The 20,200-nt window shown below is 39.7% G+C and overlaps 1 protein-coding gene across 6 annotated transcripts in view; it reads right to left on the bottom strand.

The window, feature by feature from the left end:
* The window catches only part of gria3a (glutamate receptor, ionotropic, AMPA 3a), a 74,472-nt gene extending 61,143 nt beyond the window's left edge, over positions 1-13,329 (bottom strand). For 4 of the 6 annotated variants that reach the window (XR_008606856.1, XM_055043315.1, XM_055043313.1 and 1 more), the window contains exons 1-2: positions 12,836-13,329; positions 11,237-11,395 (exon numbers count right to left, since the gene is read on the bottom strand). Coding sequence is in view for 5 of the 6 variants with exons in the window: in XM_055043315.1 (XP_054899290.1) it covers positions 11,237-11,395; positions 12,836-12,923 (247 nt within the window). In the remaining variant the exon portion in view is untranslated. The remainder of the gene's footprint in view (positions 1-11,236; positions 11,396-12,835) is intronic. The other 2 variants (XM_055043311.1, XM_055043312.1) reach the window with 1 other exon arrangement.
* Positions 13,330-20,200: the final 6,871 nt, after the last annotated feature.

Below are 20,200 nucleotides of genomic sequence, written 5' to 3'. Positions count from 1 at the left end.
GTGGTTTTAACATGTGATTATGCTTTGATCGAAACCATCGTATTGTAACTGGCTGAAAGCTTTGGGTAATAGTCCTGTCGGAAGATGAAGCTCCACTCTGATTTTCTTCCAGGATTTCCCTGCATTGAGCACCAATCATCATCCTTTTAAGTCTGGTCAACTCGTCTTGTTTCTGCCGAGGATAAACAGCCACGCTTCATAAGATCATATTTCATCATGGGGATGGTGCGCCGCCACACATGGAATTTTTAGATGTAGGCCAGTAAGTAAAATTTTGGACCAATCTGATCAGAGTATGTTTAGCCACGTTTGAAAAAGAACTGTGAACATTTTATTTTCTCGTGAAGCTAGGAAGCCCACTCTCCTGAAGGACTAATAAAATATTGCATTTCAGCTCATAAACATCAGCCGCCATGAGTAAATTCCTCTGATCCCAGCCTTAAATGAAGACACGCGTCATTTACTTTATCGTAGAGGGGATGCTGTGGTGTTTTTCTGCTCTGTGTGTTTCAGATCAGATTATTAGCATTGGATGTTTCTACGCATGACTAATATCCAGATGGAAAATGCTACCTCTTCTCACTTTTTTTTTTCTTCAACTCCCGTCTTATTCATCGCTGTGCAAACACCCACATCTGCCTGTCATTGTTGTTTTTTTTTTTTCTTTTCCTCCAGCTCTCTCCTTTCTCCCTCACCTTCTGTTTAGCTTCAGCTCTCGCCACCTTGTTAGGCGCAACTGGCAGATACAACATCCTTAGCAGCACCCCCGTTTTAAACACAACTTTGAACTCTGCTGCATGGATGTCTGAGCTTTTCAACGCATCAGCTAATGGAGGGATCCAACAACTGAACTCTGAAAGCTGCATTTCTGAACAGAGGCAGCGTTGGAGCTGTTGTGCTGGCCGGCGAGCTAGACGCAAGAACGAGGTCTGCGGGGAAAAAAAGCGGCATTAGGGAGCTGGGTAAAAAGGAAAGCACCAAGAAAGACGAGGAGGTGAAATTTTCTAGGACAGAATCGGCCAGTAGGTGCCAGAAGATTTAAAAGCTGAAACGCTTCCTTGAACACTGCAGCATTTTTTGTGATAACAGCTCTTTGTGTGTATTGATGCTTGGTGGGAAGGTATTGTTACACCTTGTAAGGGAGGACAGGAAACTAGCTGGTCTTTGGGCTGTTATGTATGAAATACAAAACTGTGAAAAAGTATCTTCCCACTAACAGAATTTCTCTTATTCTGTGTGAAAAAAAAAAAAGTCCCCCAGATCAACTTACGAGTTAAGCTGTCCTCCTCTATAAGAAGCAAAACACTTTCAGACTACAACACAAACATTACAGTGTTGGGAGAATCTTGAAATTATAGGGCTTTGATTTCCATTAGCTTGGATAAAAATCTTCCAAATAATTTAAATTTTGTCACAACATGCTGTCAAATATTTCACAAACTCTTAGGAATCACCAAAACTTTTTAGTGAAAAATGAGAAATGCCTTTGTTTTTGTTTGGTTAGTTTTTTTTATTTATTTATTTTTTATTTTTTGGGGGGGTTGTGGTGGTTTTGGGCTTTGGACTTCTTTACCTTTACAATGAATAACAGTGTGAGCTTAGCAATATCCGTGAAACAATTTTTATTTCCATTTGCTATATAACTAGTTGATTATTTGCATTAAAGACAGGGTGAACCTTAATATACTTTTAAAAAATTGTATAATTACATTTTTGGTGAATATTGAAACCACTTCTAATTAGGAAAGTTAATCAAGGAGTTTGCACAGCATATCTGCAAAATGAAATACTTGCAATTAAATTGCCTTTGGCAAACATTTTAGGGCTGAAATGCAGATTTAAATGCAAATCTGATTTGTAGGTTGGTGTGCTCACGGTTAACAAATAGGAAGAGTTTATTTCTATTTCTAACCTGTCGACCACCAATCCCAACAGAATAAGACCGCAGTGAGGGTTGGCAGAGTACACTAAACAGCAACGATGATGACGACAAGTCGTCCACCCTTTTTCAGTGAACAAACTGACTGCCAATGTATCTCACACTGTCCAAAACCATTTCAATTCGTTAGAATGACCCTCTGGTTCAGTTATGAGTGTTAAATCACATGGTCTGCAGTGCAGTCAAAATGTGACTCAGTGCAGCTAAAGGCAGAGGGCACATGGTTAACATGATATCTTTTTGGAATAACATTTAAGTGGTTTTATATGCTTAAACACATCACATTCTGCAATGTTGCACAATTTGTCTCAGATGACCAACCACATTGAAAGAATAGGGCGCATATAAAGTGAAGGCTGAGTAGGTGTTCCTCCTCAGGCGGTGCTGTTACATGCTGGCTGGAGTTCCCTCTTGTGAAACTACCTTCTCCCTCAGCGTGTGACTCCATGTATATACATAAGTGTTCATTATGCACTTAAAGAGAGCGGGGACAGTCGCTGCATAAACTCTGATGTGAAGAATACCACTAGATGCAGTCCACATGCTAAAGCGACATGACGGGGGGAAATCTACAGCGGTCGATGCATAATGTCGTAGCCTTGCCCTGCGGCCACCGGGGCGTTAAGAAGAGAAATAGACTCGAACATTTCACTGCATGAAGAAGCAACGCAAACCTTCCACCTACACATTCTTTACATAAACTGCAACATCATCCGAGGAGTGATTCAAGAAGAGACAAGAGAGGGGGAAAAAAAAACACTTAAGATGGCAAAAAAAAAAAAAAAAAAAACACTAAAAGTTTGTGAAGGATGAATAATTTTGCTTTAACACATGAGATAACAGTATGTGATGCACTGAGATCCTGTTTTTAATTCAAATGTTATGAATTGTTAATATTTTCTCTAAGGAAGGAGTATAAATCAACTGAATCTTTCGCAGCTCTTTATTAAAAAGGTTTTAATTTCAACTCAGCCACTTGAAATATGCTACTTCCCGTTGCACAATTTATCAGTATTTACACCAATACTTCAACCACTTTCATGACAATGCCCCAGCAGGAAATTAATTATCTGAATCAAATGCAGATAATCAGCCTGATAGAGGGAAAATAAAAAAAATAAAAATAAAATAAAAAAAATCGGTGTAATCTTCAAAACTACCTTCTACAAATTCACAAAAGCAGCTCTTTAAGGAGCTCCCTAAATTATTCACTGCACGGATATCATCTTTGGATTCCTCTCTTTGATACTACTCCGCGTGGCTCACGGCTTGTTGTCCCTGAATAATCCAAGGCAGCGTTGAATGAAAAAACAGAGATTTCAGCGGTCGAGGACATTGTGTAAGCCTGCAAACGAACTGCTGCAACATCACTGTAGCTTGTCAGTAGCGATCACTGTTGCTCTGTTACAGGGTTGACATGTAAGCACATTTGGATGCATGGAATGAAAGACTAACTGCACATCTCCAGAGGTTTGCCCCCGAAGCTATTCAAGACTATTCTGCCATTTCACAGCCTTATCTTTGCTTGGAGTTTAGTGACTGAGTTGGAGGAAAACTAGAAATGAGATTCGGAGTTGAGATAAACAGGCTGTGAGCTTGTTTGGATAGAAAAGTTGGGATTTAGCTGATAGCAGCAGCCTCACTCGGCTGTTATTTAAATGCAACTGCTGAAGTTAAGGACATTTACTTCCCTTTTCAAAGAAAGAAATGTATTTATGAGCACGATGGTGCATGAATCATGTCTCACCCTGCAGCGGTGGACGTTAAAAGTTCTTATTAAACTAAGGGTCAAACACTCTATTCATGTCGGTGAATACACTGCTTGGAGAATGATGTTGTGTGCGTGCGTTTTCTATTTCGAAACGGCACAACAAATCTAAGAACGACTGCTTTTCAATTCCTCGCAGTTCACCGAGCTGACAACCCACTGGCTGCAGCAGCTAAAACTTGAACTTTTCTAGGTTATCATCAGAAGAGGACATTTGTGGATATCCCTAAATAAAAGACGGGCACAAATTAGAAATGCACTGAGAAATGTTAAGCCTGCTCAACAAATTCAACACTCACAGAGGAATGGTGAACTTGACTGGTTTTAGTATCTATAAAATTAAATCAGAGGAAACACAGGAGCTTTTGAATAGAAAACTGTTTTCCACAGTATGTTGAGGTGAGTCAGAGAGAGAGCAAGACTTTCAGCAGATAACAGGAAGGATCAATGTAGTTGCTCAGTTTTATCCATTAGCGTTCTTACATTCTGAGTACGCATGGGCATACAGCATAAATATATGATAGCTAAGATTAAAAAAAAAAAAAACATAGCTTTTATTGAAAAGCTATTCTCTCAATTATGTATGCCAATACATCTAATCTATAATTCCGCAACACTGACATTCACAATGCAACATAATCTGCTGCTGGAAACTTTACGTCTATTTCTCACAAATTTTCATTGTAATTTCTGTTAGCAAAATGGCTAAGACTTTTGAGTTAAAAAAAAATGTATAGCCTCCAACGTTTGTCTGTGACGAAGCGATGTTTGAAAAGGAATACGTTGGCACATACCTGTCAAGTCTCCCGTCTTGGCTCCTTTCCCGCCGTGCTCCAGTATTAATATTTTACCGTAAACATCCGTATTATGGCGCACCCTCCGCTCTTATCTACACTAGTTACCCCCATCGTTTGCCCCCACAACACCAAAACTTGAATGAGTTGACACCCTACTGGAATCTTCAGGCTTCACTGCAGCCTGAAGTGACCAAACTCCGATTTTTATTTATTCATTTATTTGTTGCCGTAATGCGACCTGTATCTGATCATTTCATTGTATTGTCAGATCAATACAAGTGGGACTTTTTTTTCGAACGCAACCCCGGCCGATACGGATCCGATTCAAATGTGACCTAACGGTCGCATTCATCTGATTGAACGTCACTGATAACTCGAGAAATATCGCTACTCTGCTCCAGATACTCCCAAGCGGGAAGAAAAACGCCAACCATGGCGGACGATTAAGTTGTTAATATGCTGCTCCGGTCGGACAACTTCAGAATTGTTTTTTTTTTTTTAAGTTTATTTATTCCAATAAACAACAATACAGTTGTATTGTGAACATAACACAGTCAGATAATAATAATACTTGACCAGAACTTCAGAATTGTTAAGCTATGCTCAACCGTTAACATCTATGTTTACTTCCGTAAACAGTGAGCGCTTTCCTCTTCTTTATGGCGGTTGGCAGCACACTGACAACAGTAGAGGACGCTCTTGCGCCCTCTACTGTGCATGCGAAAGACTTTCAGGTCGTTTGCAGTTCACGCTGAAGAACACATACAGGTCGCAAATATTTGGAAGCGTAAACGATCATGGCAAAAAGTAAAAAATAAATAAATCGGAATTGGCTCATTTCAGGCTGTAGTGTGAACGTAGCCTATGCTAGCAGCGCTAATCACTGTTATAACAATCTTGACAGGTAAGCTCGAAACAGCTACTCTTCAAGCCAAAATATGATCACCAACAGATATGACCTTTGCATCCCAAATCTCTTTTCTTTCCTACTGACCTCAGCACTGTGCGGAAAAGCAAAGTGAGTAAATATTTTCTGTGTGGGATTAGGATGGAAGCCATCACAAGGACTGCTCTCCTTCATGCCAAACAGTTTGACAACCTCGTCTCTGATGTTCATGCATCATTCATGACTGTCGGTTCACATGAGTTCCCAGGGTTATGATGAATTCAGGGTTGTTTTATGTTGTTTGGTTATGCTCGAGCGTGCTTGTTTTTGCTTCGCTTACTGCCAGAGAAAATTATGTAAAGCATTGTCAATCGATGTTTGCCCATGAGATATTACAATATCCTCATAAGCTCCAAAACTTTAATCTAAAATAGAAAACAAGATCAGATGATTAATTTATCTTTTTATATCGAGTAGTGTCACAGCTTCATAAATAAAATAAAAAAAACTGTTGAAGATTTTAATAAAATTATTAGGACTCTTGACTCTCATAGGAGCATCGCAAACTTGAATTCATCTAATTTAGGTAAAAACAAGCTCAACATAAATAGTCATTAACTAAAAGTCTGATGAATCTGTGGAAATTAGAAAAATGTATGAAGTATCTTTCTGCCAGATCTTCACATTAAAACTGAGCTAACATATGTTTCTACAATTTGTAGAATCGCTGATGTCATTTTCTTTTTGTTTGTTATATAAATGCATGCACTGTTCACTGAGTTACCTAAATATTAGGCCTAAAATCTACCAGGGGAATTATTTAAAAATGATATCCGCTGTGATTATCCTTCCCATTGCTTCTAACTTCTATTATGCAAATAACACAAAACACTTCAAAATATGAGAGGAGAGTTTTAATCAAGTAAACACCCCATTAGCTTACGCCATCAAAGCTGTGTGCACATCTTTCACATGCTAATGTGAATGCTAGTTCTGCAAAGACTAAAGATGTCCTAATCAGGGGACGGCTGCTAATGAGTCAAAGTATTGAGCACAGTGTTGACAATGTAGAAGAAAAAGAGCAGAAGGAGGATGAAGAGGAGGAAATCTGGCTGCATGAACTGGTCTGTGCTGCATTAGTGGGACTGTCCGTTGCCTACACACTGAAGTGCTCTAACATTAGCCTCTGTCTGAACGGCAGCACACTGGTTGAGTCACAGCAGGGGGAGGATTGAACAAACACTCTTGCAAGAAACACTGTGAATATTCTGGCTTTCCTTCCTAAAAGAAAATAGCTTTGAAATGTAGTTTTGGAATCTACAAATGTCTTTTATTGTGCTATACAATGACATAGCTCACACACAACAATAAAAATGAGAAATTAATGTTTTTTAGTAAGCGTGGGGTCATCTTTTGTGACCTTACAGGACCCTAATGATGACAGGAAGTAGGTGGTATCAGAAAGGAAGTGATGAGGAACAAAGGAAGGAAAGGAGTCCAAAGATAAAAGTGAGAAAAAAGTGAAGAACTCTGGAGCTCAGAAATCTGATAGGTAACAGCAGAGATCTTGTACACGTGATGCTTCCTGGACTCAGGAACACTTAGTGGGTGTAAGAAACAGCTGTGTGGAGGGAACAACCGCAGGGGCTGAGGGAAGATGACTAATCGACAAGTTGTTTAACTTAACTAAACATCTTATGCTCAAAAACTAAAATCAATACAACACCAAAAATATTAAGAATGAACATGTACAAGAATAAAACAAAATTGAAAAGTAAATAAGTAAACTCAAACACTTTAGGATCCTCAAATACTGTTCACTGTTTTCAATTTATACCAATAGTTTTAAAGAAATGAACCACTTGTACAGAATTACTGGCTGAAAAAAAGGTTAATTATGACATGTTTATTTGGAAAATGTTCTGATCAAGAACAAACATGAACAGAGGAAACAAGAGGAGTGTCACGCATCACTCTTTTGAAGGTCACACTGATATACACAAGAGTTGGTTAAGCTACAAGCAGCATGTCTGTCTAGCAGCTGATTCTACCATCTACCAGAGCAGATAGGCTATCTAATTAACCAGCTAATTAAAGTTTGTTTGACCAGAAGAAATATTTTTTATGACACTGTAAATATGATGACTAACTTTATTGTATTGGAAAAAGTAAAGTCTTGTGCTATTTTGGAAAATTCAGGGAATAAAACAAATCAGATCATATTATGTTTTCTTTCATCACTACACTGAAACCATGTTATCTTTATCCGTAGTTATTATATGAATGCCATGCCACCCAGAACCTAATGTCCAGCTCTCTCTTCCCATGTAACCTTAGTCTTAATGGATATGACCTTCCCATTGCCACTTTTATGCATGCAATCAGTCCCAGCCTTGCAGCGTCGTGTCACGTCAATACGTTCTGCAGCCTCTCCACAGTCACAAATAGGTGGTCGGGAGACAATACAGCACAGCAAAGTTCTCTTTGTCAGAATTCATTCAGTCACAACTGGGAACTGTTTGAGGCGGTGCACTATTGACCTCATAGTTTTATGGCCACTTTTACATGTGCAGTCAAAGCATCACGGCTCAAAATGCAAGTGTTTCCGCTCAGGGGAGAAGTCGAGGGGTTTAAAAAAAAAAAGTTTGCAGTGAATTGATTTTTTCGTACTAGGGAACAAGCCAGAGTCGAGCACAAACACAAACACGCCACCGTCGGCCGGACGACGGCCATCCACCTTATTGATCCTCTCTGCCAGCAACAACAGAGTCATTTGCCATCGGGGATTTGTAACAGCCATTACGTACCGACCGATCTGGGGGGGAAAGAGGGTGAGGAGCGGCATTGTCCTGTTTTGTTTACTCCAACCCAAATCCATAAAACAATCGCAAAAGACGAGCTTTGACCTACCACTAATTACTCCAACCCTTTCATCATTGCCTCTCTCTGTCACGTCTCCAAGAAAAAGAAAAAAATACAGAACATCCTTTATAACATCTCAGTCATCATAACACATGCTAATATTTTTTTCTCAATCGATGATGCGAGTTGTGGGAAAAAGCACAGCTTGGACTTTCCTTCAGTTCTTGCCAAAATAGATAGGTGTCACATCCTCATCACAACATCCAGGGGAAACATCAACACCTGCCAAGAAAAGCAGGCCATTATGCAATCCCGCAGGCTATATATGTAACCGTGTAGGTTGGTGCTCTTTGGAGTCACCGGCTGACCTGGCTGGTCTGCATAATGAGCCACTCAATGTTCTTTGTCAACTAGTGAGTATTATCCTCAGCTTGCGTCAGCTTTTCACACTGAAATTAATCTTCTGATTATCACGGTTTTTCTTCTGATCCCTTAAAAAGGAAACCCATAAGCTCCTCCCGAACACAATGGAGTTTGGATTCGGTCTGTGTTAATTCAGGGGGAAAAAAACGTTGTGTTTCCCACCAGAGCCGGACGATCCCAGCAGGTAACGTGCGTGTCTTCCTCAGCGCCGCCTGCTGAAGTGCCCTTGAGCTGAGCACTGACCCAACAGCTGCTCCGGTGTAATTACTCAGCTGCCAGCAGAGCAAGGTTGCAGTGGAACCCGGGCGGCTTCGTGGCGTGAGACTGTGAAAGTGTGTCAACCTGCCTGTGGCAGCGATTGCTCCCCTCCGGCTGCTGCTGCTGCTGCACGCCAGACTCCGCTAAATGCAGTTTGCGAGCACCGCTTACCGACAATACGACAGCAGTCCACCTACAGGACAGCCGATGGGGGGGCGTGAATGTGGGAGACGCCACTGCGTTCAAATTTCCCTTTCTTTTAGCAGGCTTGTTCTCACTTCACTAGCTTTCGCAGTCATCTCTGAGACAGCTGACAGAGTTAAGAGAGCTGTGGCTGATCTTCGAGCGCAAAGTGTTAAGTGCTGTTGGTGGGAAGAGAGATAACAGATTAATTCTCCAGACAGGACTCAACACCCTGCACGGCGGAGCAGGGGGGCACGTCGTGCAGCTATCAGGCAGCGTCACGCTCCTCGCTCCTTCGTATCAAATCCATCATGTTTGGGGAGACTGCCACGCAGATTTCACCAGGACAAGGATGGCACAATGAGCTATTTATATTCAGAGATGTAGACAGAGACACCTACAGGCTAGGATGCTGAGGGAACCTTATGTGATCCTCAAGGTTGCCTTACGAAAATATATTTTAGGGATTTAATGGGATAGATCAATAGGAATCAAAACCAAGCAAACTGAAAGGAAAATGACACGTGGTTTTCAAATCCCTTTGTTATGCCTGTATTCAAAACCCCTCTTTACATTTGACCCCAAAATAAAATCCTCTTTAACTCTGACGGATCTGTAGCGCTCCAAAGCTAGGATTGGAAGAACATGCCACATTATTTGTAGAATGAGTAATTGTGACATGGAGACCAAATTTTACGCAGAAATATTTCAAACGTGGGAAGTATTTAGACTCTGAGATGCACAATGTATAGAGTGGATGAGTCAGTTAGGGGTCAGATTTAATGATCACTGGCTTCTTCCTACTCCTTTTCAAACTGAATAAGAAAGTTTTATGTTTTGGTGTAATTCCTATGTTTATTTTCGTATTATTTTTCTCCTCTGTTATCATTGGTGTTTTTATGTGTTCGAAATAAAGATTTCATCATCATCAAATCTGGGATTTATAGAAGAGAGGCACCATTGCTTTAGCCCTGAATACACCATACTCTTAAATAAACATGGCAGTGGCTACATCATGCTGTGGAGACGTTCTTCTTTAGCTGGATTCATGGGAAGTTTGGGTAAAACAAAATAGACTTGCTTCCAGCATCACAACAACTCTGAACGTACAGTCAGGCCTAGTCAAAGTCCAAACCTGACAATCTGAGGTCAGAGTTAAATTCCAAAATTCAAGTAAATCTGGTCTATTTTGCAAAAACAAACTGGCAGAATATACAGTCTCAAGGTGAACAAATCTGGACAGCAGATACCTTTAAAAAATTGCAGCTCCATGTTGGTTTGTTGTGTGAAATTTCAATTAAATACGGTACATTTTGTGGTTCTAATGTCAGCAAATATGAAAAGGTTCAAAGGGTATGAATTCTTTTACAAGGCATTGTGTGACTCCGGACGTTGATACCAACATGGACAGCCACCCATAAACCATGAAAGCAATGCAGAACAAAGTGGAGATCTAAACCTTTATAACTAACTTAAACCAGAGCATAATTTCCAACTTAAACTATCGAAGTTAGCAGGGTAAATAAAAACTGATGTTCATTCTTTAAGTTGATGGGGGGTTTTTTAACTTAAGACATCAAAAGCAAATTTTTAATCATTCATAACTTATTTAATGTGCTCTTTAGCACAATTTGAATATGTTGTGGACCTTTGTAACCCACTAGAATAATTAATCTCCCCTGTTCGACATGAACTAAAATGCTTTTTATCACTCCTTTTTAGTTTGTCATACTACAACCTAAGAGCTGCTTATTGTCTTAATTATTCACTCGCTTTGTTTCCAATATAAGGCCTGCTTGGCCAGTTAGAGACCATCAGGTTTCATGATCCAGCTGGAGGATTCTGGATGCCATAAGCGAGAAGCGAAGGAATCACGCCAGACGCTTTGGCAGTAGTTTTGCTCCTTTCTTCTTTTTTTTTTTTTTATAACCACGAGTGTCTTTATAAACCTCTGTGCAATTGTTTTGAATACAACACAGACAGCATAACCTTTGTGCTGTTTTGTGTTTTTCTTCAATAATTGCGGTAATTTTGTATTCATCGAGGGGAGGACATAAACAACATAGGGGAGAGAAGGAGGTAAAACCAAAAAACAACAAACCGACAAGACAATTACTTACAGGCATGTGTGACAGAGAAACTGTTGGAGGACTCCAAGTTGTCAACATTATAATTGAGGTGGAAAGGTTTTTCTGTCACATTCTGGTTGGTGTTGTAGAGCTGGACAGCAAACCTAAAGGCGCTGTGCTCCTGCACTGTGGAGCGCATGAACAGTCCACCTGCAGGAAACGTCACACACAAAAGTGCCTGTCAGATTTTAGAAAGAGCTAACAGCTTCGTTTTGTTTTATTCTTTATCAGCTAAATGCTTTGCAAACATTTCAGATCAAAGCTTCTCAATAAATATGTAACAATAAACCTCTGCTATTAAGTTTGATCTTTTGAATGATGGGCCTGTGTGCTTTCAGAGCACATGGCTGAGATTGTGGAGCTAAAGGAGCGTGGCTTAAAAATCACAGCATTCAGGTGATTCTAGTTAAATTTGTTACTCGCCATCCTCAACGTTTAAGGGTTAGAAGGTTTAAAAACATTGGAATTGGTTTGTGCAATGTAAAAAATGTAAAAGCTGTTATGGCTACATTACTGGCTCCATTGTCCCCTTAAAAAATGCCTTGTACTTGAGATTTGTATCCACCAGGACCATTATTAATTTACTGGAAGACCAGCAGAGTTTTTTTTTAATAAGCAAATGTGTTTGTTAAATAATGTTTTAAAAAATATGCCAATAATCAACCAATTTAATTTGCTAGTGCGTGCTTAGCTGGTTATACAAGGGTAACATTCCTCAAACAATTGGAAATAGCTTATATTTTAATGTCTGGACAAAACTTAAGGTAAAATATTCTCTACTGCTGGTTCTAAGACTGGAAATATAATATCCTACAGCAACAAACACACTTTTGGCTGAAGAAATGCCTTATAAAATTCATCTATTGATCACTTATTTGGACCACAAAAAATTCAGACATTCATAATTTAATGTAAATGTCTGAAAAAAAGATCATACATATGTTTCTATATATACTTTAAAGAGTTCATTACCCATCAAAATGAGTGGGCAGGGCCTAACACTGGCATTGAGAAGCTGATTGGTCTGCAGTTGACTTGGTGCAGATTAACCAATCAGACATCGGGTTTTATTTGACGAGCCATAGTGACTATTAATATTGCTTGATGATGGACTGCAGCACAGGTAACAAGAAATAATTCAGTATTAAAAGGCAAATGATCCTCGCTTTCCTCACTGATTTTAATTCATTCTTTGCAAAACAATTTTTTAATGGTGCAAAAGTGACAAATTAAACAGTTGTCATATATTACATGAACTATCATTTTATTTTAAACATCACATCTAAAAATATTTATCCAATCAAATAATTATTTATTGTGTTCTGACAATTTTAGGCCCTCTTTAGATTTCAAGTTAGTTATTATCATTTAAATTTTTTTTATAATGATTTGTTAAACTGGGGACTATCAGGATTTGCCCTATTTTTATTATTATTATCATTATTATTACTATTATTATTATTATTAATCTGAGATTGCTTGGGTACAAAGAAGTGGACTAAGTTCGCGGTCGTCTAAGTGGACGCCAAAAAAAAAAAAAAAAAACAAAGCTCGTCCTTGATGGACAAACGTGAGCCGAGTTGAACTTACCGATGTTGATCTGGTTCGGAAACCCCGCCAGCGAGTCCCCGACGAGCTGAAGTAAAACCAGGACCGCCGCAACTCTGCGACTCCACATTTTTCCCCGAGAAGTGAAATCAACTCCTGGCGTGTTTGTGGGCGAGGAGAAGCAGGGAGAACCATGAACACGGACTGGAGCGCAAAGAAATCCACAAGATGCGGCGGCGGATCTCTCTCTCTCTCTCTCTCTCTCTCTCTCTCTCTCTCTCTCTCTCTCTCTCTCTCTCTCTCTCTCTCTCTCTCTCTCCCTGTGTGCGCCCACGTTGAATGTGTGCCAGCACAACTGCAGCGCCAGCCCACTACTACTGCCGCCGCTGCGGCTGCTCCTGCTCTAAGATCCTGAAGCCAAATGCTTTATCTCGAAGATGGTGGTGGTGGTGGAGTGGAGCGCAGGAGTCGGGCCACCGGATCTCCTCACTGTGTGGATGGAGACCACTGAAATATGGGCCAGAGCGAGAAAGAGGAGGAGGAAGGAGGGAGAGGAAGGGTGGGAGGAGGAGGGAGGAGGTGTTTATCAAACTTGTTCTGACGTTGAATTATAATAAGTGCAGCCTTCCTCCCCGCGTCACTGCAGTGTGTGTGCGCGTGTGTGTGGGGGTGTGTGTGGTGCAGAGGCTGAGCGGGACGCAAAGGATCTAAAGGGAGCAACGATATACCACATATATATGTATATATATATATATATATATATATATATAATATATATATATATATATATATATATATATATTATATATATATATATATATATATATATATATATATATATATATATATATAAGTATGTTCTTTCCATCTTCCCATCCGTCCATCCATCCCAGCATCCTTCCCTGTTGTGCGTGTGGGTGCAGTGTTCACTGTTCTGCACAGCATAATCCTGCGCTGTCCCCTGCAGGTGTTTCAGAGCAGAAACTGTTGCTGCGGGGCCAAATGGGCTGATTTATTCCCGTTTAATCACAGCCTGTCTAACCATCTAACAGATGTTATATATTAAGATAGGAATAGAAGCATAGAGTGATTAAAAAAAATAAATAAATGAACGGAGGGAGGGAGGAGCTTCAGGTTGGTTATTTGGATTGGCAATTTCTTTATTTCTTAATAAAGTAATGGGGGTCGTTGCAAGACATAGTGTGGCACAGTTATGTTGGGACAGTGAAGCAGGACAAGAACGAAGGACGTTTAAAAGTGTTTGATTTGCGTAATCAAAGATGCATGAAAGGTTTTTTTTAAATTATTTTTTTATTATTATTTTCTGTGATGAATTGTGCTGTTTTATCATTAGTTACTTTTGTAATAATGATATTCAGTGGTACTCAGAAGCTTGGAAACTGCAGCTTGGAGGAGGAGTTTTGTCCTTTAAGGCGGGGCTTGGTCAGCTGAATGGTTGCTATGGGATATGAAAAGATTTCTCACACATGCGTGAAATAATCACATCGACACACCAGGTAAGTTTTTGATGAGAGCATGCAATTACAACATTACATAAAGCCCCCCCCCAAGAAAGCATAACACTGCCCCTTTAAGCATTAAATCAGATGTAATGAGTAATTACTCAATACTTGGGTAGCCATTTCACCAAATACATTTGTACTCTTACTTGAGGATTTTCACTGGATGGCAACTTTTTGCTTTTAATTTAGTAAAAGCAAAAAGTTGTAGCAGTAGTGCTACTATTACTTGAGTACAAATCTGTCACTGCACATGAGGACATAATAACAGGATATCTGAAACATTATTAAAGAGGATTAAACCCAAAAAAGAAATTATATATATATATATATATATATATATATATATATATATATATATATATATATATAATATTATATATATATATTATATATATATTTTTTTTTTTTTTTTTTGGCTGTGCAAAAGGTCTGCACATTTCTGGCCTGAGATGTCTGATGTTGTTCCTGGGATCTGTTGCTCCAGTTTGGGGGTGACTAGAACACTGAGCTACTAGTTGTTTAGCGCTTAGTGTTGACTGGGGATGTCGAAGTAACCATTCCTTCCCCAGTCTTTGCATGTAACCTCTCTCACTAGGGTTACTTGAGTAGTAGCATTCCAACAGATCCACATTTTCATCTCTCGCCCATTTCCGTCTTGTTCCAGTAGCCCATTTGTCATCAAGGTGCTCTGGTTCCCCAACATCTGACGCAGACCTTGTTTGGCCGGGCGACGTCTGAGCCGGCATGTTACGCAACTTAGTGTCTCTCATGGTATGAGGTAGGCAGTAGCTTGAAGGGTCTTGCCTATAAGTCAGCTGAGGTTCTCTACTAGTACAACTAATTCTACCGAATAAAAAGAGGAGAGAGGCTGAAGTCCAGTACAGTGCACATAAAAAGGGTCATTTTTAATAAAAAAAACATAAATAATAAATCCACAGTAAAGATTTTTCAACCCAGGAAAGTTCTTCTGAATTCAGGTGAGCCGTCTCAAACCACACTCTGCACCTACATACCAGGATCCTCCATAATGTAAGAGTCTGGGAATTAAACTGACCTGCCTGCAATGCAGACCCGTACGTGGTGCATTGTGGGACGAGAACACATCAAAGCGCCGTCGGTAGTGCTGCAGCTCGACCTCTTCATCAAAAAATGTTATGTTGGGCTCCGAAAACTGTCACAGAATTGCCTTAAATGGAACAGTAAGTCCCACCTTGTAGGGCTGCTTTACTTCCCGTCCTCACATGTTCCTCTAGGTGAAACTATTAGAAACCATCTAAAAAGCTTCCCTATTACATCAAATGTGAATTTTCATTGTTTGCTGTTCCGCTGTTTCTTTTCATGTCTTATAGCACTTTATGACTTAAAACACATTATGATGCTGCAGTTTTAGTAAGCAGTAAAAAAAAAGACTTTACGCTGAAATACCCTGATTAGATTCCTCCAGCTGAACTTCCACTCGGGTGAACATTTATCTCCCTAATGATATGGAAAGTTAAATTCTTTTATCCACTCTAGTATTGCTTACTCACTGCAGGAGGCTGATGTAATTTGATAGATGAGCAGCAGAAATGCAAACTGATTGTGTAAATGAGGCTCATGCAAAGCACACACTCACTAGAATCATCTGCACATCAAATAAACCTCAGACGCAGAGCTTCACTACTCACTAAGCTGCAGTCTCCTTGCTACAGATCTGCACGTTAATACATACTCCGACTCTTTTCTGTTTCTGGAAGTTGAGCGTGTCCGCCGTGTGACGTGGAAGCAAGCCGCAGTCGGTACACCGATGCATCTGTTTCTGAAAGTGGTAACCTTATTTTATAAATAGCAACTGCTTGTTATAACCCTCAGAATTATGCACACAAGTTGTAAGCCTAAGGGAGTGAAGCGGCCTAAATACAGGCACATCCAGTGTGAAAATTAGTTTTCAGAGATTGCCCGTCTGCAATCAAACGCATCAGATACAATTTAACTAAGTCATCAAAAAAAAAAAAAAAAGTCCAATTGCTGACTTTTAATTAGTTTAGAATCAATTGTGAAAATGCAGACAGTGTTATTGTATGAGACCTTCATAGTACAGATGTGAGGCTTTGTAAGGACATTTTGTACAGAGTTTGGCTGCAGAGTTTCAGAGAATCAGGATGATTCAAGTACAAGTGTATTATGCAGGTTAGTCAGAATCCACAGAAACATGGTCTCACTGAAGTTGCATCTTTTTTTCCCATTGATGACGGCACCGTCTGTCTGAAATTTCAGAGATTGTCTGTAAATCAATAACCTTCAGTGGCTAAAGCACATTTGTTGTATCCTACAGTGAATTGCTGCAACAGTCTGTGTCTTAGACATCAACCTTCACATCTTTAGATCCCAATGGCTGGTCATATTTTCTTTCAGTGCACATGGTTATTGTGCTAACGCCGGCATATTAATTAATGTGCAGAGTAAAATTTTATGAACCAGACATAAAAATAAGCAATAGAAGACTTATTTTAACCTTCATCCCGCTTCATTATGAAATAGAGCCCTGGGTGGAACGCCATGTCAGCTATTTTAAAACATCTATCTGTCTGAAATGATTAGCTTTGCCTGACATCTCTTAGATTTCTTTCTGGCTCAGAAAAATGTCATTATAAAAACAAATCCTGAATCTAAGTTTGTGTTTGTGTGATAGCGTATCTTTTGTGACATTCTTTTGTGATTTAACAGGAAGCATTCATGTCCAAAAAAGACAAATGGTACTTTTAGGTCAAACCCAGCAGAGCAAACTTTTTGTTTTGGACTTAGCCAATGATAAATAAAAACCTGTTGAGTTTTTAAAACTTTTTTTTTGTTTGATTGCCAATCGATGGAAGATAAAAGAAGGCATCATCCTTCCCTGTAAGGTTAAATGATTGCACACAACAGCCTTGTTGAAGCAATCTCCCTTTTACCCCTTCAAAAAACAGGAGCATGTTAGATGTGAATTCCTTTGAGAACCGCACAGATCGTCTCAAAGTTGCTTCGCACATTTCTGTGCATTCAAAAACACAAACACTAATTTTATCCACTGAAATGCTGATCGCAAGCGCTCTCATCATTTTTAACACTATCATTTGCTGCAACAATGACTGTTCTGGAAACATAAAACCAGTCTGTCAGTAAGTCCTTGACCTGCCTGCTGCCGTAATGCGTTCCTGTTTCATCTCATGCATCCTTTTGCTGTATTACAACAACAAACAGCAGCATATGCGAAGGGGAGCCTGCGGCCACGTTTTTCCTGTGGAAGAGTGAATCACAGTCGTCTGTTATAGCAGAGCTCATTTCTTCAAATCTAATGCTGACAGATATTGTGTGCAGATGGCAGAGACGATCTTCCACATCACCTCAGTTCAGTGCGCGGCAAAGTATGTCTGTTATAATAACAAAAAGTAATAATGCACCACTGAAAATGACAATAACACTCCAAGCTGTGAGCGACTTCAGAAGACAAAATAGCAACTTAATAAAAGAAAAAATACTTTGAAAAAAAAAAGATTAGCAGTAATTTTAAGAGAAATAAATCTGTCAGAAACTGCATTTGCACTTTAAAGCCTTATTTGAGACATAGAGAGAACTAAAAGAGATACAGATGAAGGATATTATGAAACAAATTGACAGAACCATAAGATAAATTGCTTAGGTACAAAAATATAATGACCATTTTTATTATCAGTGTATTAATCTCTCTTCCTCTTTATGATCTTCAAGGCTCATGAAGCCCGTAGGAGGTGGGCTTTGATTGTTAAGATCCAATTGTACAGCATTCCTATGACAGGCTGGCGACCTGTCCAGGTGACCCCGCCTCCCGCCCAGAGCGTGCAGCTAACACCAGCACCTCCCGACCCCAGTAGGGTGTTAGAAATGGACGGACGGATGGACTGATGGACGGATGGATGCACGGACGTACAGCATTCCCATTTTAACCCATACATCCATTTTGATCCAAATCAATTCATTGTACCTCTGGATCCATATTACAGTTATAATTTTAAAATCCACTTCAGTCTTTAAGAACAGGAATTTAAAGAAGGTGATGTGTAAATGAATTTCATTTTTTGCCCCAACTCACTGATAGATTCATCCATTGTTCTTTTCCTGACTCTTGTCCCTTTCCTTGTCTCTGCAGAGGAAAAACCTTTCTCCACATGGCTCTGCGGCTGCCATGTTTCACCTAGGAGACAAATGTTGTTTAATAGAATTTCCTACTACATGTTTTGCATTTAGGATTTTTTTATGGCTTTTGATCCAAAGGGAGCTATGAAAATATCAAGCATGTCAGAGCACGCATTTCCAAAACAAAAAGAAAAGAAAATGACTTAAGATTAGAGCTAAATGAAGCATTAGCAAAAAGCACACCTGAAACGTTTGAATGAAATGTGTTTTAGGTACCAAATTCAAAAAGAAGCTTTATTTTACACTCACCTCAAACACTGATTTCTTGTGCAGGTTTGGGTTGGCTGTAAAAGTTTGCATCCTGCTGGTGAACACAAATTTGTATTATTCCCAATATTAAATCTTCAGTTGCTTAGTTTACACTGAGCGTTTTGTACGGAACATGCCAGATGTTGATCGTGACGATCTGATCAGAGTAAACATGTCTTTGTTTTAAGCCCAAATAGGTAGGTGACATAATGAGATAAAAATAAATGGCCTATTATTGTATTATAAGCAAATGAAGCTGAGTCATAGTTTCAGTTCAGCCTCTTAACAGGGTTGAAGCTCAGACATCTGCAGACCTGCCAGCAGCAAACCAACACAACAGCAGCGAAATAAATAACCAGCTAAATAATTGAAATTCAAACAACCCCAGGAAGAAAACGGTACAAACCTTTGTAGTGACTTGAGATTGGACAGTTCTCTTTACTGTAAATGCCTGAAACAATGCCCCACATTGCCTGGCTGCGTCTATAAATAGGACTCCTTGGCGGCCTTTTCTCACACAGCCACCGAGGCTGCTGTTCTGCCCTGCAGCACAGCCTTCCACGGCAGCACACCAGCATCCACCAGGATCTTATGCAGCACGCAGCTCTGGTGGTCTGCAGCTCTGACTCGCTGGATCACATCAGCTCAGTTTGCCACGACCCTGAGGCCCGGCAGAACTTTAGAAGATATTTTGGATTACCCACGACACTTTGGCGGAGCTACGATAAATAAGACAAAATCAGAAATCTGCACCGATTTGATCATTTTGTGGCTCAGCTTGCAAATCGCAGATGGATAATAAGCAGTACATAAGATCAGATACTTTTAAAATAAACACAGTGATGTGAAAAAGTGTTTTCCCCCTTACTAACTTTCTATTTGACTTTTGCATGTTTGTCCAGTGAACAGCGAACTCCTTAGGACACTTTATAACTCATTCAACTATTTAAATCGGGTCATTGTCCATTTGGAAGACCGTTTTGTATGAGGATAGCAGGTCTTTAATGTATTGTGGTGCTGAGCTGAGCCGTTGAGTGATTTATAAACTGACAACAGTATTTTAAAGTCTATTCTTTGAGCCACAGGGAGCCAGTGGAGGGACTTTGAAACTGGTGTTATGTCTCTATCTTCCTGGTTTTAGTGAGAACTCGAGCAGCAGCGTTCTGGATCAGCTGCAGCTGTTTGACTGATTTGTTGGACAGACCTGTGAAGACGCTGTTGCAGTAATCAATAAAGATAAACGCATGGATGAGTTTCTCTAGATCTAATCCTGGAGATGTTCTTCAGGTGATAGAAGGCTGATTTTGTAACTGTCTTTATGTGGCTCTGACGGTTCAGGTCCATCACTAGTCCTAGGTTTCTGATTGCTTGGTTTTAGCTGTAATAACTGAAGCTGTGCATTGACTCTTGATCGCCCCTCTTTAGGTCCAAAAATAATAACTTC

Source organism: Poeciliopsis prolifica, unplaced genomic scaffold, assembly GCF_027474105.1.
Source record: "Poeciliopsis prolifica strain line A6 unplaced genomic scaffold, Auburn_PproV2 SCAFFOLD019, whole genome shotgun sequence".
Classification (NCBI taxonomy): Eukaryota; Metazoa; Chordata; class Actinopteri; order Cyprinodontiformes; family Poeciliidae; genus Poeciliopsis; species Poeciliopsis prolifica.
The sequence above is the reverse complement of the archived record's forward strand: the minus strand, read 5'-3'. Positions and strand labels throughout refer to the sequence as shown.